General features: G+C 37.8%; 1 protein-coding gene across 1 annotated transcript in view; it reads right to left on the bottom strand.

Moving 5' to 3' along the window:
• The window catches only part of LOC110104399 (auxilin-related protein 2), a 35,214-nt gene that overhangs the window by 6,645 nt on the left and 1,919 nt on the right, over positions 1-26,650 (bottom strand). Inside the window, exons 2-7 of the mRNA XM_020833482.2 lie at positions 23,902-25,492; positions 23,685-23,823; positions 23,483-23,580; positions 23,281-23,346; positions 23,021-23,110; positions 12,350-12,526 (exon numbers count right to left, since the gene is read on the bottom strand). Of these exons, the coding sequence (XP_020689141.1) occupies positions 12,350-12,526; positions 23,021-23,110; positions 23,281-23,346; positions 23,483-23,580; positions 23,685-23,823; positions 23,902-25,492 (2,161 nt within the window). The remainder of the gene's footprint in view (positions 1-12,349; positions 12,527-23,020; positions 23,111-23,280; positions 23,347-23,482; positions 23,581-23,684; positions 23,824-23,901; positions 25,493-26,650) is intronic.

Raw genomic sequence — 26,650 nt, 5'->3', positions numbered from 1 at the left:
TAAAGTCACTCATCCACCTGAGCATCCTCATCTCTGCCACACTTAACTTAGTATTAAGCTTCTCTTTTAATGGCCAACATTCGGCACCATAAAGCATTGCAGGCCTCACCACCATCTTATAGAATTTTCTCTTAAGTTTGAGGGGTATTTTTTTATCATACAACAAGCCCGATGCATTCCTCCACTTCAACCATCCAACTTGAATTCTGCTGATAATATCCCCATCTATTTCACCATCACTCTGAACAATAGATCCAAAATATCTAAAACATGTACTATTGTTAATGATTTGATCGCCCAAAGTCACAATCCCCCACTAGATCTATTACTACTAAAATTACACTCTATATATTCCGTTTTAGATCTACTCAAACGAAAACCTTTAAACTCTAAGGTTGGGTTCCATAATTCAAGTTTACCTTCAACTCCCTCTCTAGCTTATCAACAAGAAGAATATCATCAGCAAAAAGCATACACCAAGGTACATCCTCTTGCAAATGTCTAGTGAGAACATCCATGATTAAAGCAAAGAGATAATGGGCTTAAGTTCTTATTTCCTCTCCATAACCCCAACTCAATCACCCCCACTCAATACTCAATTCTCCGAACATTCTCATTTTTATTTCTTTTTTACGGATCGCGGCTAGAGTTTCACAACAACGCCCGATGTCATCTCAACATTGATGTTCAATGCCACCATAACATCAATATTTCAAAATCATCTCAACATCAAAGTCTAACATTATCTTGACATTAACACTCGATGCCGGCAATTTTTATACTCATGATCACACCCCCGCACCATCTCGACATCCTTTTTTTTTCCAACATCATCTCAACATTAGCCTCGGACACCATCTCGATAGACGCCCATGCCTATTGCATAATATCGATGTTCAACTCTCAACATCGTTATCGTGCCCACTCTCGATACCTAACATACAACATCAACGTCCGACTCTCGACATCTTAATATTAATCTAACTAAGCACAAATCCTAATTAATTGACTTATTATTTATCAATTATTTTAATCTTCTGCTTATTCAATTTATAAACACTATTTAGAAAAATTATAATACCGTAGACAACCCATATATGTGTCGTATATTTTCAATTATTGATGTGTCTCATGTCAGCATCGTGTTTATGCATCATCAGTTGGAAGATTGGGTTCCTTGTATATAAAGGATAATAAAATCATTAAAACTTAATTGAGCCTACCTTCATCATCCTAAGCATTCCTCACACAATTAAATTCAATTTTAAATCTTAAGTTGACCCTAAATTGATTTTAAGTAAACTCCTTAAAGAAGAAATCTTCCTGTGAGTGTGATGGGTAATTAATTATAGGGATTTGCATCGATAAAAAGTCTCGACCCCATATCTAAATAAAAACTAATACAACATCAATAAAATTTTGGTTAAATTAAACATAATTTACCAAAAAAAATAGCTCGAGTTATTTTATGCATATCAACAAGATTCACAAGAGCTTGGTTTTTTCTAAGTAATCAAATGGTATTGAATATAATAAGGGGAATTATATTTGAGTACTCCCACTTAAGGGTTTAATAATCGGACCGAACCTGCCTGTTCAACCGGTTGAACTGGTCAGGAGGCTGGTCCGGTCCTATATGTAAAGCTGGGTTGCAGTCAAACCGGACAAAAACCGATTCAACTGCCGGTTGAAACGTCGAACCGCCGAAACGGGCATGTTTGAAAGAACCAGCCGGTTTTGAAATCGCATAATTTGAGCTGCTGATCACACATCTAATGGATGAAATAGAGTCGAAAGCTCATTTCACACATTGCAGCTCGCTCTTTCTCTTTCTCACAAACCCTACATAAGATGAACGAACGAACTAGAGACGGGAGATCGGGAGAGATGAACGACGCCTTCGTTTGTGCGCACATCGTTTGCAAAATATTTGGTGAGTCTTGATTTCTCATTTCTATCGGTTCATTCTCTCATTTTGGTCGGACAATGGTGGCCTTGTTTTGGATTTGGGTCTTTTTGTTGCTTGATTCTCTCATAGTTATCCTATGTATGGTTTTTTGACTTGTTTTGCTTTGCCATTTCCATTCTTTTCGTCATTTGCTTGATTCTCTCGTGGTTGATTCAACCGAAACCAGTTAGCGTGCAATTAATCATCTTACAATTTTTTCACATGTTATTTATGATAAAACTATTATTCTTTTAATACCAAAATATAATTATTTATAACTAGAGATTTGTTACTGTTTTTCTTACCATTATTATTTTTTTATTACTCTTACAGTTTTTTTACATGTTATTTATTATTCTTTTAAAATTATTATTCTTGTAACAGATTTGTTCCTGTTAAATGCATGAGAAAAGAAGAGATAATATTATCTAATTTAAACATTAAAGATAAGGCATCAAGAAAAGATTAAAATACTACTTTAAAATTTTATTAGGAGTTAATGGAAGAAATTAATTTGGGGGAGCATAATGAACAAAATAACTATGTTTATTATAAATTGATTGAAAAAATGAAAAAGAATTAGCTCTAAAGAAATGCATAAAGCTTTATGGCCATGTGTGATACATATTAAGATTAAGAGTTATGCATGACGCAAGTGTTACTTGGTTAACAAACCTTTTTATTGTAATTTTGAGGATGAAAAGAATGTCAAATGATTGAGGGAAAAAGAATTTTGCTACCAATATTCAAAACTAATGGAGATGTTCAAGATTGCGGAAATTATATATAAGTTAAATTTATATTTCATACAATAAATTTATGGGTGAGATTAATTAAATATAAACTTGGAAAAAATGGGCAAATTTTCAAAGAATCAATTGGCATTCATGCCAAAAATATATACTATGAAGATGAGTAATATGTCAAGTTAATTAATGAAGAAGTAAAAAATATATAGAAAGGACTTTCATATAATTTTTATTGAACTTGAGAAGTAAAAATTAGTTTTGGGACGATGGCTAAAGTTAGGATCCATGAATCTATAAAACTAACTTCATTCTTTTTAATTATTCTATTAGTAGCAATATTAAAAGTTAATAAATTAGTGTCAATTAAGGTAGTCGTATATAAATTGTGAACTAATTTTTTTAACATTCTGGCATAAGTATGAAATAAATCTGGAAGAGTGCTGACTTCAATTATTTTTAAACATTCTTTTTCATGTTGCTTTTATTTTCATGTTATTTGTTTAGCTGCCCAACACAGAATGACGAGCTCAATAAAGGCTCAATCTGGTATCAGAGCTGTTCCAAAAATACCCTCATTTTCTTTTGCTTGCAAAAATTAGGGGTTGTCCTAATTTTTGCATGCACCAATTTATTATCAGAGCAAGTTAGCATATCCTAGGTTTTGGTGTCAAGTTAGTTGTCATGTATGTGAGTGTCAAGTGAGTTTGTGGTATCGAGAGATTCTGAAACACCGGATCTCCAAAATTTTGAAAACAACTCATCGAGAGATGTACTTCTTCAACCGGAGGAGAATTGATATAGGCAGGGGGGGTCAAAATATCTTGGGTCCTTTTGGTCTTTGGGCTGCTTTGCCTCTCGATTTGAGTCTTGGCTTCTCTTGGGTTGGGCCTTGGCTGCTTTGGTTTTGAGCTGAAAATTTGGGATCTACTTGGTGCTAGCTCATTATTGCTTGAGTTGATGTTAGCTCATTAATATGAGGAGTTATTGCACTTGAAAGCTCATCATGTGGAGTTTGGAACATTGCCTCTTCCCCTTCTAAATGTTCCCTCGATTTCTCCCTGGTTGCTATTTCCCGTGGTTGTTCCCTGCTCCTTCCCGTGGGTTGTTCTGATTCCCTGCTCTCTCTCGATTCACTGGGCGCCTGTTCCTTTCCCATGGCTGCTTTCTACCCAGTTCTTGTGCTGCCTTTTTAGTTTGTTCCCTGGCTGCTTTCTCATGGCTCCTCTACCCGGTTCCTGTGTTGTCTTTTCGGGTGTTGTTTTGTGTTGCCTGCTGGCCTTCCTCTTCCCCTTACCTGATTGGTTCGGTTGGAGATGGAAATTGGCTGTTTGGCTACCTTCTTTTCTCCTATAAATATAAGGTGTTTGGGTTAAAGAAAAAAGAGAGATTATGTGGTATTTTTTTAGACTAAAAACCTGAGGGTTTTTCTTCCTTCTTTGGAAAAGCTTGCCATCATGTTCCGTGCTCCCCTTCTCCTCTAGGAAAGCTTGCGAGCTTGTCCTCCCTTTCGTCTAAGGCTTCTTATCTCTTTCTTCTCTCCACAAGTTCGACGCCACAAGTATCTTTCTTCTCGATGGATGAAAAGCAAGTTTAAGTATTATTTATGTATGTTTGTAAGCATCAAGAATTGTAAAGCGTTTGTTTTTTCTTGCAAAAATTTGGAAAATGCCCCCAAATTGTTGCAAGCAAAAACAAAGACTTCCTAGATAAGTAAAAAAATACATGAAATGCCCTAAAATAGACAAAATACGACATATTACAACTTTTATATTATAAAAGATTCTTACAAACTTTGACACAAACAAACTTATATAATAAAACCAAAACTTGCATTTCATTTGGTTTGAGAAGAATGATACAATTGGAGTGGTCACTTGCGGCGAGAAGAAAGAGATTAAAAGCTGAGACGAAATGGAGGAGAAGCTCGCAAGCTTTCCTAGAAGAAGAGGAAGAGGTGGAACAAGCTCTCAAGCTTTTCCATAAAGAAACCCGCAGGTTTTGGCTTCCAAAAATAACATCATATCATCCTTTTTTCTTTGCTCAAACACCTTATATTTATAGGAGAAAAGGGGTGCAGCCAAACAACCACCAAAAGCTTATTTTAATCAATTAAAAAAAATGGAAGGCCAAATGTCAGTTCAAAACAGCACCCAAAAAGCCACACAAAAAATCATATAAAGCAGCCACGGGGCAGGCAACCTGGGAGGAAACCGAAGGGGCTGCACAGGAACCAAGCCAGCAGCCAAGCAGGGAATCGAACGGGCACAAAGAGGATCAGAACCAGCAGCCAGCTAAGGAGAAAGAGCATCCACGGGACAGCAACCAGGGGAGAAACCGAGGAGACAAAAAGAAGGGGGAAAGGAATAGGAAACCAAAGGGGGAAGAATCGGGACCTCAACTTTAATGAGCTAAAAAGCTAACTAAACAATATAATGAGCTGAACTTAAGTAGAGAACCATTAATGAGCTGAACTTAAGTAGAAGCTTACAAAAATTTCAACTAAACTTATTTTGACCCCCCCCCCCCCCTTGCCTACATCAATAGATATGCATTCCTCCTCCAAATACAATGTTTATTTTCTATTCTGGTCATCCTGTGCGGGAACCGAGAGCCATGGCATGGCCGGACCACCTCGTGCGGGAACCTAGAGCCGCAAGGTGTTTTAAATTGCGACATAGAGATCATTTTGATCAGCCTCTACTTTTGTTGCTTCATGTGGAACATATTTTATATTGAATTATGTAAAAACAAACAATACTTTAGAATAATCATTTGAGGTACTAGATTTGAGCATTTCATTTTAATATGAGTATTGAGCATTTCATTTTATTTTAGAATGAATCCACCGACAGCTTCGTTTCATAGTGTGCGTGAGAATGTTGATATTGCTTGGAATCATTGTGATGGAAGTAAAGGTTCAAATGGAAAAAAAAAAATTGAGGGCTACATTGTGGGATTATTCATAAAGGTGGAGACATTAATAGGATAAAAGAGCATCTAGCAAGAATCAGATGTAACATAACTTCGTGCAAAAAAGTCTCACATGACGTTCGTCACCAAATGCAATAAAATTTGAAAGAAATAGGCAAAAAAACCAACAAGCCCGGGAGTTGGAGCAGAGCACAACTGTGTAGGTTGATGAACATATGGATGAAGAAAGTGGTTCTTGATCATTTCTAAAGTCACAATCTTCAAATGCACACCATGAAGACATTGATGGAAGAAAGAGCAAGATAGATGACATAGAATTTTTTTTTTTTTTTGCTCCAAGAATTAACGTAGATTCTCAATCATTCTTGAAAAGTGTAATGCTATGTTGCACTGATACACCTATTTATGAAGGCGTGATGTATTCGATACATCGATACACGGATATGCCTCCGATACGACACCAATATGTTTTGGATACAACAAAGTCGTATCCAATACTATTTAATTTCAAAAGGACACGCATATCCGATATTGTGTCCATTAAAAAAAAAACGCGTCGTATTTACTTCCATGGCTGCGAGCGAGGTTTTCTCACTTCTGAGATGGATTTGAGTCTCTTGATGATATGGGAATATTAGAAATTGCTAATCTTTCACTTGATGAGCGTGAATTAGAAGCTATGCTATTTATTGAAGATGATATAGAAGTTCAAAGACAAACCACTGAAGAAGACATTTTTTTTTTTTCTTTTTTTTTTTGTAATTTCAAATACTATGCTTTGATTAATTTCTTAATTTTTATGTATGATTTATAAATTATAATGTTGTGTCTGTGTCGTACCCGTATCCTGTATTTTTAAGAATTGACGTGTCCCGTATCTGTATCGTGTTGTATCAGTGTCGTTGTATCCGTATTGATGCAACATAGGTGTAATGACATCCAAAGAAACCATACACCGTGCTGATTTGGCAGTAGCGATGTGGTTTTATGATAGTTGCATCATATTTAATGTCATAAACTCTGCTTTTGCACAAAAGATAATTGATGTTATAGCTGCAATTGGACCTGGGCACAAATTGCCATCACACAAAAATTGAGAGTTAATCTTCTAAGAGATTGTAAAGATGAATGTAAGTGTTGATTGATTCATATAAAAGATCATGGACAGAAATAGGTTACACACTCATGACTGATGGTTGGGCAAATAACAAGAATATGACCTTAATTTTCTTGTTTATTGTTCAAAGGGTGTAGCTTCCTTAAAATTTGAGGATGCTTCTGATATTATAAAGGATGTCAAGACTTTGCGTTCATTACTTTGTGAAGTTGTGGAATGGGAAGAATCATAAAATGTTGTGCAATTTGTAACAGATAATGATGAAAACTACAAGAAAGTAGGAGAACTACTATATGAAAGATTTGAGAATATATATTGTTCTCCATGTTATACTCACTGCTTAAATCTTATTCTTAAATATTTTAGAAACATATATTATATTCAGGATTTTGAAAAAGAGCATCAAAAGTTATAATTTCTGTTTACAACCATGTTTTTGTTTTAGCTTGACTAAGAAAAAGAGCTGGTTGGAAGAAAATTATTAGGCATGGAGCTACTAGATTTGCTATAACATTTATCACTTTAAAAAGCATATATGATCACAAGCTTGACTTATAGGCTTTTATAACAAATAAAGTTTACTTTAGTTAAAAGATATCCAAAATAGTAAAAGAGAAAGAAGTATCATTGATACAAGCAAAAAATTAGGAAGACCCCAATTTTTTGCAAGCAAAAGAAAAGACACTTCCTATAAAATAATAGAAAAAAACTAGGACTTTCACACTTTCAATCATATATTGGCACAAAAACTTAAATAAAGTTAAATAAGACAAAGCGACAACACTTTAACAAAATAAATGACAACTTTCATATTATAAAACGACGGTTATAACTTTGACATAAAATCAAACACCTAAACTTGCTTTTCTTGGATTGAGAAGAAAGATACAATTGACGTTGAACTTGCGAAGAGAAGAAAGAGGTAAGAAGCCGAGACGAATGAAAGGACAAGCTCGCAAGCTTTCCTAGAAAAAGAGAAGAAGAATGGAACAAGCTCGCAAGCTTTTCCAACAAAAACCCTCAAGTTTTTCGCTTCCAAAAATACCACATAAAACTCTCTTTTTATCCACAAAAACATCACATATTTATAGGGAAAAATGGGCAGCCAAACAACCCAAAAGACCATTGATTAGACCAATTAAAAATAGGGGAAATAGAAGGCTAAGGGGCTATCCAAGAACTACACCCAAAGAGCCACAAAAGGGCCAGCTGGCTATCTAGAAACAGCACCCGAACAGCTACATAAAAACTCGAAAAAAGGCAGCCAAGGGAAATGGGACGGACGGCTAGGGGAACCGAAAAAGGCAGCTAAAAAGGGGGAGAGGAACGGGCTTCAGAGGGAACCGGGACCAGCAACCCAGGGAACCGAAACAGAAACCAAAAGGGGGAAGGAACCCGCCACGGTTTGAAGAACCAGGAGGGGAAAATCGAAGAGCCAAGGGAAGGGGAAAGGGAAGCCATAAAAAGGGGAGCCAAATGGGAAACCAAAGGGTCATTAGAGAGGGGGAATGAACCTAATTAATCTTCAATTTATGAGCTTAAAAGGCTCTCTACTAGACATTAATGAGCTGATTCTAATATAGGACCTAGAAGTTCTCCAAATTTACAATCCAAAATATCCCCCCCTTGCCTACATCAATCATCCATCATTTAAGATAATAAATTTTGGAATGACTGTTTGCTAACTTCTAAATTATTTGGGTATTTAATTAAGTTATTGAGAATTGCAAAGTTGCAGAGCTTAGAGGGGATCAAAGTGAAGGACATAGTGGTGACTAGATGTGAGGTATGCTAGAAGAGCAAATACATAACCATAGCTCTAATAGGATTACTGTAACCCACAGCTCATCCAATCGGAGGAGGCCACTATGGATTTTATAGATGGGTTACCCCGATCTGAGGGATTTATAGTGATTTTGGTGGTGGTGCATAGATTGAGCAAGTATGCTCAATTCATTCCCCTACGACATCCTTACACAATAGTGACAATGACAATGACATTCATCAGAGAGGTGGTCAGACTGCATAGATAGTCGAGCTTATAGTGTACGACCGAGATAAGGTGTTCCTCAGTTATTTCTGGAGGGAGAGGCTAGGGGAGTCAATATTTGACATGACCCAAAGCCCGACTAAAACCCAGACCCGACCAAAAAAATTTCATGATTGGGTAACTCGTTTGTCATACGGGTCGGGTTTGGGTTGAGCAAGCCGACCCGTTTCAAAAATCGGGTCAGGTTCGAGTTATGACCCGTTTCAAAAACCCGAAAGTAACCCGATTTGACCCGGAAATATGAAGGCCTCGCCGCACAGGCGTGCACGATCCGACGGCCAATCCCCTACAGAGCTTCCTGGTGTTCGGGCGACGAGCTTGTGATCCCTCTTTTTGACCCTAGGCTCCTTCACCATTTTCGAAATCCAAAACCCCAAATCAGAAAATCATTTCCTTTTTTTCAGGTTGAGCTTCTTCTCCTAGCTATGAAATCTCAATCTCTTTTAACATGCCGCCGGCGACGAGAAATCTGCAGCCAAGTTCCTGCCACTCACTTGCCGGTGAAGCTTCCAGAGCCGATGACTGTGAATTCTGATGTCGTGGTGATACTTGTAACACTGCTCTGCACGCTGATATGTGTCATCGGACCAGCTTTAGTGACCCGCTGCGCCTAGCTTCATCGTTGCATTGGGTGAGCTTTAACCAGCCCCAGGGGCGCACTTTGTTCCTTGGAAACCCTTTCCACACCACCATTCTCCATCGCAATGACGTTTCCTGCCTGTCATAAAGCAAGATTCATCAGATCAGCGGTGAAAATTCGGCCAATGTTGGATTTCGTCTTCCTCATTGCTTGGCCTAGCTCGCTCAATGCTCTCCAATCGCCAGTCACGCCCGCTCACTCGACCAGAAAAAATTTGAATTAGTGGATCGGGTTAGGTCAACCCAGTAACCTAACGGGTCGGGTCCGGGACTGAAGTTTCGACCTGTTTACAAAACCGAGTCTGTTTAGGGTCAACCCCTTTGAACCCGGGTCAATCCGGGTTCGACTCGAACCCGACCCGCGGACCAGTTTTAACACCCCTAGTTATGCTGAAGAGGAGCGCCGCTTACCACCCCCAGATGTACGGGCAAGACGAAGGTGGTAAACATGAGCCTTGAGACGTATCTACGATGTCTTGCTTTAGAGATGCCTCGATTGTGGGCGAAGTGGCTGGCACGGCCAAAGTATTAGTACAACACTTCATATCATTCATCTTCACATATGACTCCTTTCAAAGTGTTGTATGGAAGAGACCCACCTCACTTGGCACACTTTGGGCAGAGTAGCACACAAGTCTCGTCGGTAGAGCAGTACATTAATGAGAGGGATAGGATGCTGACCGAATTAAAAAAAAAAACATTTGTTGAGAACTCAGCAGATCATGAAGAAATAAGCAGATGGGCGCAAGAAGGACATCCTATTTGTGATAGGGGATATGGTATACATGAAGCTTTGTCCCTATAGACAAAAGACGATAGCTAATACGACGAATGAGAAGTTGGCCCCGAGGTATTTTGGTCCTTACGAGATAATACAGAAGATTGGAGCGATAGATTATCTCTTGAAGTTACCCCCGACCACTACTAAACATCTGGCTGTTCCACGTGTCATGATTGAGAGCTATCGAGGATCATGCATCCAGTGCAAAGTTACCCGTGACACTAACCGAGGATTTAGAAGTGGTATTGGAACCACTAGAGCTAAAAGGGGTACGATATGGAGAGAGAGGGATCAAGAAAGTGTTGATAAAATGAAAGAACCTACCTGATTATAGCTCAACATGGGAGCCATACGAGAGAGTAAAGCATCAATTTTCATCCTTCCTCCACCCTTAGGACAAGGTGGGTCTTTAGGATGGGGCATTGTGAGCCGGTCCAGGAGAGACTGGCCTTCGTTTAGAGGAGGCAAAAATCCTATTCTGCTAGACACTCTCGCCACCCTTTGGGGTGGGGCGGGGGTCCAAATTTGAATGGGGAAAGAGGGGGCATCTAGGAGGGAAATATAGGAGGTCTGTTTGGGAATTTGGTGGAAATTATTGAATGCTTTAAGTATGTTGTTTTTCTAGGGTTAGGGTTATGCTTGTGTTTTCTAAAATTATAATTTATTAGATTGTAAGGGCTCTAGTCGGCGGCTAGGGATTTGGGAGAGTCGGATCTTGCTCTCTAATTGAAGATCCAACTGTATCTTGCTTTTCTTTCTTTTTTTGTATTTCTTACAATAAAAAGTTTCATGGTGTGTTCTTCCCAAATTCTTCATGTGGTTCACTGATTTGGTAGAAATTGCATCTACTTCCTATCAAAAACCTAATTACCCAGAATAAAATCCTATTCAATGTCACATGTTTAGTAGGGGAAATCTCTAGGGCATTCAGTTACATACTTTTGTCTTTCGAGTTTGTAGATGAAGTTACCTTATTATTCGAGATAATACAATTCCTTCTCTACAAAATACTCAAAAGATAAACGTATGTGTGACTAGCCTACTCTTCCATTGATTCTCATGTTAGAGCATAAAGGCCTAGGGGCATCAAAATAGGTTTTCGAGTCAGATTAGGGTCCAAACTGAAACTAATCCGCCCTCTACTGCTCCAATCCGAACCTGACCCGATTACACAAAAGGATCAAAAAATATGAACCCAGATCGGACCAGACCCAAATCCAGGTCAACCAGCCCTGACACGCGGACACGGAAGAGTGAAAAGCAGGCGACATCAAGTGTAGAGCATGAGTCGAACGTGACTAGGCAGGATGCAGTGCAGGCTGGATTCTAGACGCAGTTATACGGTGCGGGCAGGAGCGGAATGTGGTCATGCAATGAGGGCGGGAGCGGGACGCTGTTCGGGCAACAGGCATGATGTGCAAGCTACGTGATGCAATGCAGTGCCTACGAGGACATGGGACTACCAGGGCACGCGATGCAGGTCTGCGGGATGTCGGTCATTTCTAGGTTAGCGAATTGACTTGAACCATACCCGATGTTTCAAACGGGTTGGAAATTATAACCCGAACCTGACTTGTTTGTTAAATGGGTCGACCTGAAATCGGATTTTTCGGATCGGGTTCAGGTCGGATTTTCGTGTTAGGTCATAAATTTACACCACTATAAAGGCCTACGATCATTTTTGTCCCTCGAATTGTACGATCCAATCCTTTAGGACTCTCCCTACAACATGACTTTCTCTCGAAGACCCACAGGGGTGTGGTTTGGTCAAGTACCGAGAACTTTCTAAGCATCAAATTATACACAAACATATTTAAGAGATTACGAAACTTGAATAAAAAATTAAAAATTGAGATGTAATAAAAATTTAGGTTATAGTAAACAAACTAATATGTTTAAGGTTTAAAATTAAACTTATTTGTAGCTAATCTGCTAATGTCACTTTAAAGTTTGAGATAAACAGCAATTTTTTTCCTCTATGTATTAATCAATAAAAAAACATTGCTGCATTAAATTCTGAAATGCCTGCATAACAAAAAAAATTTTAAAGGCTAATACATTCTATAAACTTTTTTTGAAATTAAAAAAAAAAACTGTATAATTGCCCCATCTTGCTATAGATCAGAGCATGTACCTTGAGGAGATCAAACACCTTCTCGGCAATATACTTTTGCTGAAGAGTTGCCCCCTTCTGTTGCACCTTATCAGGATGAATACACAGGGTAGCTTTCCTATAAACCCTTTTAACAGCAGCAGCTGTAATCAAATCGGTTAAAGACACGGGGTGCCATCCACATTCTGGCCAAAGTACCTATTTGAAGGTTTTGAAATAAAAATCTTTAGAAGATAATGAAAAGCATTTAAGTGCCAGCAATGTAAATACCCATGGGATAAATAACGAGTGTTTCTCATCTTCCTACAACAAATGCATCTAGAAAAAAAATCTGTAACAAGTCCTAGAAAAGGCAATGAAAAGGCCCAGAACGTGTAGATTCTCAAATCTAGGATTAAGCAAACCAACAAACAAATGTATTTTTTTTTATGCCAGAACTAGTAATGAGGGTTCCAGAAGCAAAATAGAAAGGAAGCGTAGAGAAGCAAGTTGGAATGACTCTCGGTCAACTTAATTGTCTGCTGCCTTTAGTTTGAATATTTAATTTTCGAAAGTAATAAAAATAAAAAAAATTTCCTAGATGAAAACCTTTATGCTTTGGGTAAATCCAAGATAAGCCTTGTGAAATGCGAACTTGTCCCTGTTAAAAAGTAATTAGCCATGCTCTTAAAAAGCGTAGATCAGAGCAATTTATGCTCGCCAAGAGGTGGCATTTTATGCACAATGTACTGCCTTTGAGCTATTCTCAGGGTCGAGTTTGTCAATCAGAGATAGTTTTGGAGGTTCAATTATCTTTAATTGCACTACGCGGAATGTGTTTTATAACTATTGAGTTACTGGTTTGTGTTTCGTTTAGATAAAACGAGTCATGATCATAAATTTTTTATTGTTCCACTAACATTTAGAAATCACAGAAATCCCTCACATTAAGTATATGTTGTAAACTACTTTCATTCTATTCATGAGTTTAATGCTTTTTTTTCGGTATAAAATGTATCATAAATTCCAATATAATTAAATATGGTCTCTGAACTATCTTTTTTCTCCGGATCATTTAAAATATTCCTATATTCAAACTATTCAACTTTTATTTTCAATATTTTGCCAATGAAGTTTAATCTCCAAAATATCCACGATTAGTGATATTCTCTCAGTTATGCCAAGGAAGGTTACAAAAATTATTTGTCCTGCGAGGTAGCCAACTATAGAGTAACCCCCTCCAACATAATTTGTGGTATTTAATTGATTATAACAATGTTCATTTTTATTATCCTTCAATCCTTGTTCTTTGCATATACATTTATTAGTTTGGTCAGTGCACGTACTTTAAAATTCATAATTTGTTATGGGAAATAAGTAAAATAAGGGTTTGTCCCTGTTACTCTTTAATATTTTTTACTTCATAAATGATGCCTTATAGAACGCAACATGTATTATCTTCACAAAAATTTCATTAACCTCTATTTCATTTCTTTAAGCTAGAAAAGATAAATTAGAGAATTATTATATTAGAGAAGCAGATAGAGTGACATCTATGGACATGTATAACAAAGGGTAGAAAAAATACCAATTATATTAGATAAAATTAATGTCAGAGGAACATGAAGTAGAAGGGTAAACTTAATGTGTGCGTGTATATACATAAGTTGCACACAATGATTTGCGAATAATATTCAAGTTATTTATTTTCTAAGAAAAATACGCCTGAAAGTTCATTCCTGACGAAGCAACACCTCTTGTATTCTCAGACATTATTGAAGCCCATCCTAACAGAAATTGATTCAAACTAGTTCAAATTTGAATTTTAATTTGAACCTCGAATCAAAATTGAACAGAATGGGATTCAAACTATGTTAGAACATGATATGAACCAGAGCTCAAATCTTTGTTTGAACTCCATCGTTCGAGAGCCTCATGAGCTAGATCACATGTCGCAAGTTCAACGAACCTCCATCACACAAACTCCTCTTCTCCTTGCGTACAGCCAATCATGTCATTGTCTTCCTCAACAAGCTCTGTTGCACATCCCCAAGATACTTTCCCCAATAATCTCTGCCACATTAACCCATCTTCTCCTCACACACAATCCACCACATTGCTGCCTTCCCCAACAAGCTATGTAGCAACCCCGCCAGTTCCACTATGCCTTCCCTGATGGGCTCCATCATGCAAAAAATGCTTTTCCTCAGACACAACCAGTATCATCTTTGCCTTCCTAGCGAGTTCCATCACACCCAGCTAGTCTCACAATGGCTTCCCTAGCAAGCTCCATCAAATAATGCCTGGATCATCTTGCGATGCCTTCCCCAGCAAGGTTCAAACAATGGAGGTTCGAACTTAGGTTCAATCTATGCTCGAATCAAGTTAAACTATGGTTCAAATTCGAACTAGTTCAAATCAAGTTCTTTTGTAGTAGGCTTCAACATTTTGTTTATGAATACAAGAGGGATATCTTCATCCAAAATAAACTTTGAGGCACATTTCTTCAAGGAAATAAAAAATAGGGATATTTCTCCAATTACATTTACTATGAGAAATATAAAGTCAAACTCGCTATTTTCATCACCTCAAACAATACTCAATACAAAGAAATTGAGAATTCATAAAACCAACCCCAAATAGTTGCAGTAAGGCTAATGATTGTGATGATGTATACAATTCCTTTAGGCGTGCATATTTTCGAAAAGCTTCAAAATTTTCTATATTTATTAAAATAGTTTTATAGCAGGATCTGGCATTAATTTGCTTAAAATATTTTTATTCAAGTAGCATGCAAAGATAAATTAGGCAATCTTGTGAAGTCCAAAGTTTTAAAAAAATTAAAATTAAGACAGAAAAATAAGAATTTAAAGATATGCGTCTATATTAAAGGAAACATTAGAAACACCCTCCCCTAATATTTTGAGACAATCTGTGAAAATAAGATAACATGCATCAAGAAGCATATAATGATTAAATTTAGAATAAAATTTAATTTGTTACATTATTCTTGCTAAAGTACAATGATAGAATATCACTACAACAACAGCATCAACCCTTTATCCCACTCCGTGGGGTCGGCTATATGAATCCTTTTTTCTTCATTGTGTCCTATTAAGAGTCAAATTCTCTTTTAAATCTAATAAAGAAAGATCACTTCTAATATTTTCTAACGAATTATTTTTAGGTTTACATCTACCTTTCTTAACATAGGCCAAATCTATTAACATAGGCTTAAGTACAATGATATAATACAACAACAACAACAACAACATCAAGCCTTTATCCCACTACGTGGGGTCGGCTACATGAATCCTTTTTCTCCATTGTGTCCTATTAAAAGTCAAATTATCGTTTAAATCTAATAAAGAAAGGTCATTCCTAATATTTTCTAACCAAGTCTTTTTAGGTCTACCCCTACCTTTCTTAACACAAGTCAAATCTAATACCTCTACTCTCCTAACCGGGTCATCGGAAGGCCGCCTTTTTATGTGACCAAACCATCTAAGGCGACTCTCTCTAATCTTATCTTCTACTGGAGCTACTCCAACCTTTTCACGTATATGCTCATTTCGTATCCTATCTCTAAGGGTAAAGCCACTCATCCATCTAAGCATCCTCATCTCTGCCACACTTAACTTAGTATTATGCTTCTCTTTTAATGGCCAACATTCGGCACCATAAAGCATGATGAACTTGGGTTTGTGCAATTAAACTCATACAGTGACAACTGACAAGTGTCAACTCTCAATCACGCCACCACCTAATCCCCAGAAGTCCGGAACTAGACGTGATTAACCAAGTATACGATATCATTTTCTACTTGTAGAAGTTCTCTAGGGAACATTAAAGAGGTTCTTATAATCAATGCAGCCAATATGATTCATGCGTCCAAAGAGCAGCTAAAGGGTTGTTTACAAATGATTATATTATTCTCAGATCCTTCTTTCTGCCGTGGCAGAGAATGTGCGACTATTGCCTTCACTCGTTGATAAGGAGTAAGTCAGCAAGGGATGGGCCCTTAGTAGCCAAGGCTGGCTTCAATTTTTTACACAATAAAATAGGAAAACAATGAAACTAATGTGCCAGGATGCAGGAGTTGCTTCTGATCTTGGTAATAGTAGAACGCCTGCAGGAAAGAGGATTGATTTCACGGCAGTATTTTGTTGTTATTGAGCTGTTGCTGAAGTTGGCAATCATTTGATTGATGATGAGATATTCCAAATTGTGGTGTTTACGAGATTGAAAAATAAGTGAACTCTTCCAAGATCAGGTTGAACAAGCCTAAAAAAATACTCAAGTGATCACTTGATTCAGAGAGGATCAGCGCACATGCTTGATATTTGGAAGATGAGAGTTGGTTTTTCCATGGGTTTGTTTAGGCTTTATAGTCCAATTTCCTTTTGTTTTGTCCACTGCTACAGGTGGTTCTTATTTGTTTGGTAAAAGAGAATTTCTTCCACTATCTCTTTTGTTTGAGACTTGGTGCTATTTTAAGTAAAATAGGATGAAACCACTTGTCAAGCAGATAAACATGTTGCTTTTGTTCTTAAACAGTCAGGTGATGAGTTTAACAATAACAACAACAATAAACCTTTATCCCAGTACATGGGGGTCAACTATACAAATATTTTTTCTCCGTTGTGTACTACTAAAAGTCAAATTTTCATTTAAATCTAATATATAATGTTATTTTTAATACTTCATAATATTTTAGGTCTTCCTCTATCTTTATGTCAACATAGGCCAATATTCTATGTGTGCAAGACATCTAAGACGATTCTCTCTAATCTTATCTACAACTGGAGCTACTCCAACCTTTTCAAGCATATAATTGTTTTGCATTCCGTATCTAAGTCAGGTGATGAGTGTGCATGGAAGCAATTAGGAGAGTTGTTCAATATAGTGTCCGTCAGTCTATCATTTCAAGAATGTTAATCTCTTGATGTATCAGCATAAAAAGAAGAGGCTCTCTGTATTTCTCTGTACCATTTGGCTAACCTACAGCCCCTGGGCACTTAATTTGCCTACTACTTTGACTGGATAAATTGATTGGCGGAAATACAGGTGTTGCTGGCTGTAGAGGTATTTTCTACTTACTGAAAGGAGATAGACAACTTATATGGCTACTTCAAGTTGGTATATATCATATTTGTGGAAAAGCCAATCAATTTGCAGTCTGGGATCATGTAGTTAATGGTTGGGGCTCCATTATTTTAGAGCTAAGATGAAGGAATACACTTGTTTGGTGAGTTGTATGAGTACTTTTGTTTGATAGTCTTCGGACTATTTGGCACCTTCTGTAGTTGCTCTTTTTAATGAAATAATCGGGTAAGGATCTCCTTATCCAGGCATAAATAGATTATAGATAAAATAAATAAATAAGTTTTCAACTACCAAAGCCAAAACCTACCTTATGATATCCCTAGAAAGTACTCATAACGGAGCACTCACACACACAAACCAAAAACATCATGCAAGTACTACAAAAAACAACACACTACACATATATGCACAGCTACATACTTTCATTAATGTAAAATTATCCTAAGCTTAATAATCAAATAAAGTCACCTGAAAGCTTTATTAGTTAGCAACAACAAAGCTTGAAGATCTACAATTGCACTACATAAATACAATTTACACATTATTCCACATTAATGCATTTTCAATAGGTGGTTGAATATTTTAATGCCATGGACAATCACAGAAGAATACTTCCAAATGTAACTAACTTAATTTGAAATTTAAGCATGTTCATAAATAATCAATGCAAATGTAAGACTAAGAAGTGAAATAAATCCTTGAAAAAATAAGGAGGGACATTACAAACCTACAAACTGTAGGACAGGATTAGCCTAGTACATGATATTTGTTAAAATCAGACTTTTACAAAATAAAAAAGCATAACATGAGTAAACATCAGTGTAAGGAAGTTACTTCATGAACTTTCATAAAGCAGAAAGCTTTGGACTACTTAACTAGTAAATTTTTTAGAACGAATGATAAAGATTGCAGACGTAAATTTAAGATTAGATAAGCTTTCCAATCTAACAAGATAAGAAGGCCTTAGAAGTCCAATTTCAAGCTAAAAACAGGTCAATGCTGTTTCGAAGGGATATAAAAAGGGTTCGAAATCAATTAAAGGATAAACCAATTAGCATGACTTATTAGAAAATGAATATACAACAACATCAAGTTTTTATCCCACTACATTGGATCGGTTACATGAATCATTTTTCTCCATTGTGTCCTGTTAAGAGTCAATTTCTCATTTAAATCTAAAAAAGTAAGATCATTTGATGAGGACATCCACCGTACATTTCGACATCGGTAGGATCGTAGATCGACAGCTACGATTCATAGTTTTTATTTGTGTTTTGGTGCATTTCTTATATTTATTTTTTAGTTTTCCATTTGTACCCCTATGAGGAATTTGTGTCATGTTGTTAGCTGAGGGCATTTGTGAATTTTACATTTTGTGCTTTGGAGGCCTATATATGAATGCCTAGTCTTTGTATTATTTTCTAATGATGAATTATTGAATGAAAAATTTTATATTCTTCGTTTTGATTTCTAAGTGAGTTCATGAGAGGAGAAGCCCGAGGAGGGTGGTTTGCAATACCTGACAGCCGCCGGTGGATTCCGAGCTCTCGGTTAGTCTTTTGAGTTATCTATTTTTCCTACGTCTCTTTCTCCTCACTACCTCCAATATTCCCCTTAATTTCCCCATACCTGATCCCCTCCCAAAGCCCATCCCGTCGGCCCCAGGGCCTCCCTAGCCGCCGGCCTCCCTCCCTAACCGGTGGCCACCACCCATCCCGCCGCCCCTTTTCCCAAGCCCCAAACCCGCCGGCTCCCTTGGCTCTATTGTGAATTTCAAATTAAAAAAAAAAAGGGGGAGTTACTACCTTCCTAAAATGAGCTCAAGACATTTAGGAAAGTTTCCAATTTGGATTTCAAACAAATTTTGAAATTCAAATACTTTCCAAAGGCTTGGACTTAATTTAGGAAACTTGCCTATTGAATAAAATCTAAAAATATTTCAGATTTGATCTAAATCCCCTAATTAATCCTTGGGAACCACATCATTAAAACAAAATCCCTCTCTCCCCTCTCTACATGGCCGGCCCCCTTCCCCTTGCTTCTGTCTCTCCAATTGTCATTAATTGCCCTCAATCAAGACTCTCTAATTACCTCCCATAATTCCTCACCTCCCATTAATCCTTTGAACTCAAATTCAAATCCTTCCCTCCAATTTCATTAAATCTGAGAATTAATTTCAGATTTTTGACTTTTCTCTCTCCCAATTTAATTTGATGCAGGACTACATGCATAATTCGGAAACTTGCACAAATTATTTTGAGATCAATTTCAGAATACGTTATTAGTGATTAAAACAACAAAGTAAAACTAATGAACGGTTACTTCCGTTTAGGCCAAACTACACAAAATGCTAAGCGGAATCAAAACACGTAGGAAAATTAAAGCAATGCATGCGGGATAGTTTCCAACATAATCCTTGTTTAACAACGAGATCCAAAAGCAAAGAAGTAACAATTCCTACGAATACTAGTGGATGGCAATAAGTAGACACAATATCTTGCTTTGAACAAATTCTCACGAAGAATTTGGAATTCGAAAGTAAAAGAATCAAGGAAGAAAAATCACCTTCACGGAGAGACGACGTAGAAATCCCACGTACCTTCCAATAATTGCTCCGTCCAAGGCTAGGTGAATTCTTCTCAAAGAAGCGTCTTGATATGCAAGGTCAAACTCAAGTTCCGGATTGGCCACTCATCATAAGCCAAGTGCTAGAGAGAACATCGTAGAGGAAGAGGGAGAGAAGAGGTGGACGGTGGAGGAGGGAGGCCGGGGTTTGTGAGAGGGGAAAAGGCTAGGGTTGGAAGGGGTTAGGTTTGGGTGGGAAAGAAATTGTTTTAACTAATAAATCTGAAATTATTTTCAGATTTGAGTAAGTTTTGAGGGAAAATAAATGGATTTGAAATTTGAACACCTTGCAATTAATCCCCTTCATGAAGCATTAAAGGAGAGGGGCCCATTGATAGGGTCGGCGGCAAGGAGAGAGGGGATTGGGGATTTTGGGAGGAAAAGTTATGGGTTTCCAAATCCGCTCCGTGTAATAAATGAGGAAAATTTCAAATCCGCTCAAATTCAAATTTGAAATTTGAAATAGCATGAAAAAACTTTCCAAATTTGACGTCGGACAAAAATGAAAACTTTCACTTTGAATTTCAAAATCTGAAATTCGTGGAGGTGGAATGGAGAGGGGCCGGTGATGGGTGGAAGGGAGGGGCGGTGGACAGCGGGGAGGCCGGCGGTCAGGATGGTGGTCGGCGGGATGAATGGGAGGGGGCGGTTTTTTCTTTGAGAAGATGGATTTTGGGAGGCGAGGTTAGGAGGGGATGATTTGTAGTGGTGGATGAATGGCCGGAGGTGGAAACGGAGGATAAGGAAAGAAGGACGAAGGGAAAACCAAGAGCCACCGGTGGAGACTGTTGGGTACGACGGGTGGCCTCTCCTAGGCTCCACCTAGCTCTCAATCTCTCTCTCAAGCTCTTACAAAAGAAAGCTTCAAGAAGACCAATGCAAGAAAATTTGTAATATCATTCATTAACCATCAAAAGTACAAGAAGAAGGCTATAAATAGCCTACTACAATGTCATAAAATAAAAGACTAAAATACCCTCGAGGGGCTACAAGACTCAATCCCTCAAGCAAGGGTAAAAAGGGAAAAGTGCAGAAATAAAAATACATCAAAATAAAATGATCATACTAAAATCAGAAATACATCGGGTAAATCGTGGCCGTAGATCTACGGCCACGTCGACGTAGACTTTCCAACTGATGTCCCCATCATAATTCTCATTCCCCCACTAAATCAGCCCCAATCCCCTCCTCCCTTGCCGCCTCTAGTCTTTAATGGATTAATTTAAATTTCAAATTAATTCCCTCCCATTTCACTTAAACCTGAATTTAATTCCAGGTTTCTAAATTTCCCCCAAGTGCTTCCCCACTCTAGCCGCTCCCCTCCAGCCGCTCCCCTCCAATTCCTCAAGCCAACCCAACACCATCCCCTCCAACCGCCACCTCCTCTCCCTCTTCTCTCCATTGGTGCTCCCTCATCTCCAGGCAAGAATACATGGCGGATCCGGAAGTTGATCACGAATTCGTTTACGATTCTCAAGAGGAAGTCGACATCATTCAATCACTGTTCTTCGATTCCGGATTTGGGTCCTAATGCACCGTCGAAGAATACGTGGAGCGTATTCTCTTTACTTTGGCGAACGTCATCGAAGAGCAACAACCTACAGGATCATGGAAGATCGCAGGACGACCACCCGTCTCTCCAACTCTAACCAACTCTTCATGGATCAAAACCTCTGGCATCCACTGTCTTGCAGTGGCATCACTAGGCTTGCTAACTTTTGTCCTCCGCTAAACCTACTTCCAAAGAACGATCGAGAGGGTAACTCTAAGGTGAAAGTTCTAATTGTTAAGTGGTGGATTATTGTTAATCGCATATTTGTTTACTATTTTCTTGCCATTATTTCGGATTGCTCTGTTAATCTAATGTGTAACTGCATGCTAGAACAAGTCAATAACTACGAAAACTGAAAATCCTAACTTAGTAAATCATTAATGTTATAATTTCATTGTGGAAACAAATTTCTTAATAAGATCCTGCAATTCCGTTGTTTGTTTCACATCATCATTTCTAATATTTTCTAACCAAGTCTTCTTAGGTTCTACCTTTCTTATCATAAGCCAAATCTAATACATCTACTTTCCTAACCAGATCACCAGAAGGCCGTCATTTTTTGTAACCAAACCATCAAAGGCGACTCTTTCTAATCTTATCTTCCACTGGAGCTACTCCAACCTTTTCACATATATGCTCATTTCATATCTTGTCTCCTTGTCTCTAAGAGTAAAGCAACTCTTCCATCTGAGCATCCTCATCTCTGCAACACTTCATATTATGCTTCTCTTTTAATGCAAGTCTCACCACAATCTTATATAATTTTTCCTTAAGTTTGAGGGAGACTTTTCTATCACACAACAAGCCTGATGCATTCCTCGGCTTCAACCATCCAACTTGAATAAATATAATGCAGTAAATTATAACAACATGGTGTCCCATCCTATCAGAGAATATTCAGCATATACCAAATAGAGATGCATCTCCACTTGGAATGCCTACACTTGAAAGATGAATATAACTAGAAGTGCAGATCCAATGCAGAGTTTGGGAAATGCAACCATGGCTAATTAGCTTTAAGTCATGTTGTCAAAAACAATTTTTTAACAAAATATAGAGCGAGAAATTATGGCTTCAAAAAGGTAAAAAAATTTAATAACTGGACATGGCAATGTCCAACGTAAACAAAATTCGAGAAAACAATAAATAAAAAGATGAAAGATAATTGAAGAAACAACAAATTATTAGAAATCCTAAAAATTACTCAGAAACTCAAGAAACACAAGTACTTTAAAAAAAGACCAAAGACCTACTTAAATAAATAAAATGAAGATAACGAAAACCCAGTAGACTAACATCTGCAAATACTTGCTACCGAAAATGATATTATACGTGTAATGTGAAAAGTAACACGTGAATAAAACAGTCAACAATCCAATCATCAAAAAGATGCATGCCATTAAAAATAAGAATATTTGAAAACAACTCACATATTGCAATGTTGATAGCAAAGCACGCAAGTTGCCCTCTTTACCAGCAGCCCAACGCTTTATCTCAAAATCCAATGTTTCAGCAATTCTCTGAGATCAGCATAGAACACAATAACCAAAATGACAACAATATGGCAAGACAGACTTACCAGATTAATCTAGGTCTATTAGCATTAAAATTGCAAGTATTCCCTTGAAAAGACGCTAGTTTTAAAATTCGTGAAATCCTAATGTGACAGTCATCTGACTAAAAGGCTTACATGTCTTTCTGCCTGGTCCCTTTGCATTTGCATATCACGTTCATTTTTCTCAGCTAGAGCTTTTGCCTGGATAGAAAACTCTGGATCACCAATGTATTCTTCCATAATATAATTTAGTGGCTAGTAAAGATTACATATGCAGGTCTCTACTCTATATTAGATTAAGTAACAGTCAGAGAACAACAATACAAAAAGTGCATACCGCTCTCTCACGTGTCCTCTGATGTCTTTCAAATCTAGCCCGCCTTCTCTCTTCAGTCTCTCCGTCAACCTCTTGAAATTCTCCATGTGATGGAGAAGCTGTAAAGAAAGGGTAATCATACATGTAATTCTTACTGCTAATAGTGATGTTGAAAGAATAAGAGGTAGCTGAAATGCGAACTCCATTTAAAGGAGGAGAATACCTCCAAAAATGGAAGACAGGTCATCTGCAATATTAGTTACAGAAGACGCCTTCTTCAAGTTGGCATTTGAACTAGAGGAACTACTCCTTGTTGCTTCCGGAGCTCCTCTGCTTTGGAATTGTGAATCAAATATATTGTCCTGAAACACTGCCAAATAAGTAACAGCGTAGGGTTATAAAACTGATGTAGAAGCTAAAAACCCCACATAGGCTATTACCGAGGTTGCTGCCCTTTGCTTAGGTGCACTGCTAGCTCGAGACCCCATGCCAAAAAAAGCCTCAAGATCATCATCAGTATTATTTTGCTTTACTTTTGCTGCAGCAGCTGCCCTCTCTTTGGCTTCAGCAGCTGCTCTATCCCGAGCCTCAGCAGCAACTCTCTCAACAGCAGCTCTTTCTGCTGCTCTCTGCCGTGCCTCTGCTACAACTTTCTCAGCAGAAAGCTTTTCCCTTGCTTCTGCAGCAGCCTTTTCTCTTGCCTCGGTGGCGGCGGCTTTTTCCCTTTCTACAGTTGCCTTTGCCTTTTCAGCTCGTTCCCTTGCCTCATTTGCCGCCCTTTCACGTGCTTCAGCAGCTACCCTCTGAAATGCAAATCGTTCTGCCTGTTGACGTGCTTTATCAGCGGCAGCCCTCTCTGCTTTTTGTCTAGCTTCTGCACCTGCTCTTTCCCGTGCCTCTCGTGTGGCCCTCTCCACAGCCTGTCTAGCTCTTTCCCTCTCTCGCTCCCGTTCCAATTCTCTTTCCCTTTCAAGCTTCCTTTGTTGCTCCTCTTTTTCCTCCCTTTCCCTCTGTAAACGCTCCCGATCCAATTGCTCTTGTTTCTCTCTATCTTCTGTGTATTGAGGTTCTGCTGTTGGGGTTTCAACATTTTGATAAGGTACATAATCCTTATTTCTAGCAGATTTTGCATCCCGCTCCCTCTCCCTAACCTCCTTAGCATGCCTAAACTTTGCCTCAGCTTTTCCCATTGCATCCCTCAAATTTGCATCAATATCCTCCTCTGAGGGAAAAACTTCAGCATGTTCATTAGGATATTTCTGTGGCTTAACCTTGGTAAAATCTTCCAGTTCATCTATCGAGGAAACATTAGATCTCTTTACGGAGTTACTGGAATACAAGTAGCTTTGATTAGGCTGTGTAAATGAATCAGCGTCCTTTCTCCTGCCACTTATACCAGGTGAAGCAGGCTCATCTATCCTGACAAATGGTGACTTCTTGCCACTAATAGGAGGTGGTGGCCTAGAAGGTGGTGGAGCACTAGTAGGTTTTGTGAAAAGAGGAATTTCTGAAACAATGAGCCACAAATCATCAACGGCTTCAGGATGTTGATGGGATTTTGAGGATTGTTCTGATGCAAAGTTTTGCTCAAAGGTACTCGACGCTCGAGAACTATTCCTACCAGCAGAATTTTGAGATTCAAAAGCTCTGGTAGGTTGACTTTTAAATGTAGTATTTTCAATCGTATCAACTGGAGATCTCTGATGTGTCTCCTCACTAAAATTGAATCCAGAGCTAGTGTTCTGATTGACTTCATAAGGAATCTTATCCTTTCTTGTTTCGGTGACCCCAGATGAAAATGAGGGAACCGACTTCCCAAGACCATCAAAATCATCAAAAACAGCCCCACCAACAGAAGAAGAATAAATATTTGTGCTTCCAGAGCCCATAGACAGGCTGATTTGTTCCAAGGGATCATCAAAAGACCCAGAAGATTGATGTACTGAAGTAGAATGCAAATCTAAAAATGGATCACCTGGTATGGCGGCAGTTGCTTTGGCTGGTTTTTGGTGGTTTTCCACTGGCTCTTGCCTATAAAACCAAACATAATTTTTAAGCAAGGAAACAGGGGTAAGCGAGGCAACACGGGAAGAACTTCAGAAACATGGACCTCACTATAACTATAAAAGTTCAGTTGATGTTATTCAAGGAAAAAGGAAAGCATGTAACACAGCGAATTACATTATAATATTCTTTGTGAAAATATTAAACTATAATACCGTTTAGAAGTACAACTCATCCAACAGGCAGATCAACAGATATAGAGTACATTATGAAAAGAATAACAATAACAACAACAACATCAAGCCTTTATCCCACTACGTGGGGTCGGCTACATGAATCTTTTTTCTCCATTGTGTCCTATTAAAAGTCAAATTCTCGTTTAAATCTAATAAAGAAAGATCATTCCTAATATTTTCTAACCAAGTCTTTTTAGGTCTACCCCTACCTTTCTTAACATAAGTCAAATCTAATACCTCTACTCTCCTAACTGGGTCATCGGAAGGCCTCCGTTTTATGTGACCAAACCATCTAAGGCGACTCTCTCTAATTTTATCTTCTACTGGAGCTACTCCAACATTTTCACGTATATGATCATTTCGTATCCTATCTCTAAGGGTAAAGCCACTCATCCACCTAATTATCATAATTTTTAAAATTAAACCAAATTTTATAACAAAGCTTCTTATTTTTAATCTTTTCTTGCACATTAGGATTCCACCAGCAACTATTTTTACTATTAGGAGCTTTTCCCTTTGATACTCCAAGGACATCTTTTGCAATATTCTTAATATCACTAGCCACTTTTTTCCACATAATATTAGCATCCTCATGCACAGACAAAAGCTTGAGATCTAAAATCTTATTTCCAAAAATATTTTTGTTAATATTCTTTAAATGCCCCCATCTAATCCTAGAAAATTGTTTTACTTTATGAAAAGAATAACAATAAGACTAATAAATCTCAGTAAATCCTACCTCTTATAATTATGACGAAAACCTTTGAATCAAATCACAAACAAAATTATCAGTCCAAAAACTGGAAAAGATAGAGCATCAAATATAAACCAATGAAAATAAAATTAAAATAGGAAATAAAAAAGTTTATTTAAATTAAATTATTGTCTAACAAGTGTAATATGTATATTGCATCTGTAACAATGAAATGACTGAAGTTTGGTATCACTA

This window comes from Dendrobium catenatum, unplaced genomic scaffold (genome assembly GCF_001605985.2).
Source record: "Dendrobium catenatum unplaced genomic scaffold, ASM160598v2 fragScaff_scaffold_104, whole genome shotgun sequence".
Taxonomy (NCBI): domain Eukaryota; kingdom Viridiplantae; phylum Streptophyta; class Magnoliopsida; order Asparagales; family Orchidaceae; genus Dendrobium; species Dendrobium catenatum.
The sequence above is the reverse complement of the archived record's forward strand: the minus strand, read 5'-3'. Positions and strand labels throughout refer to the sequence as shown.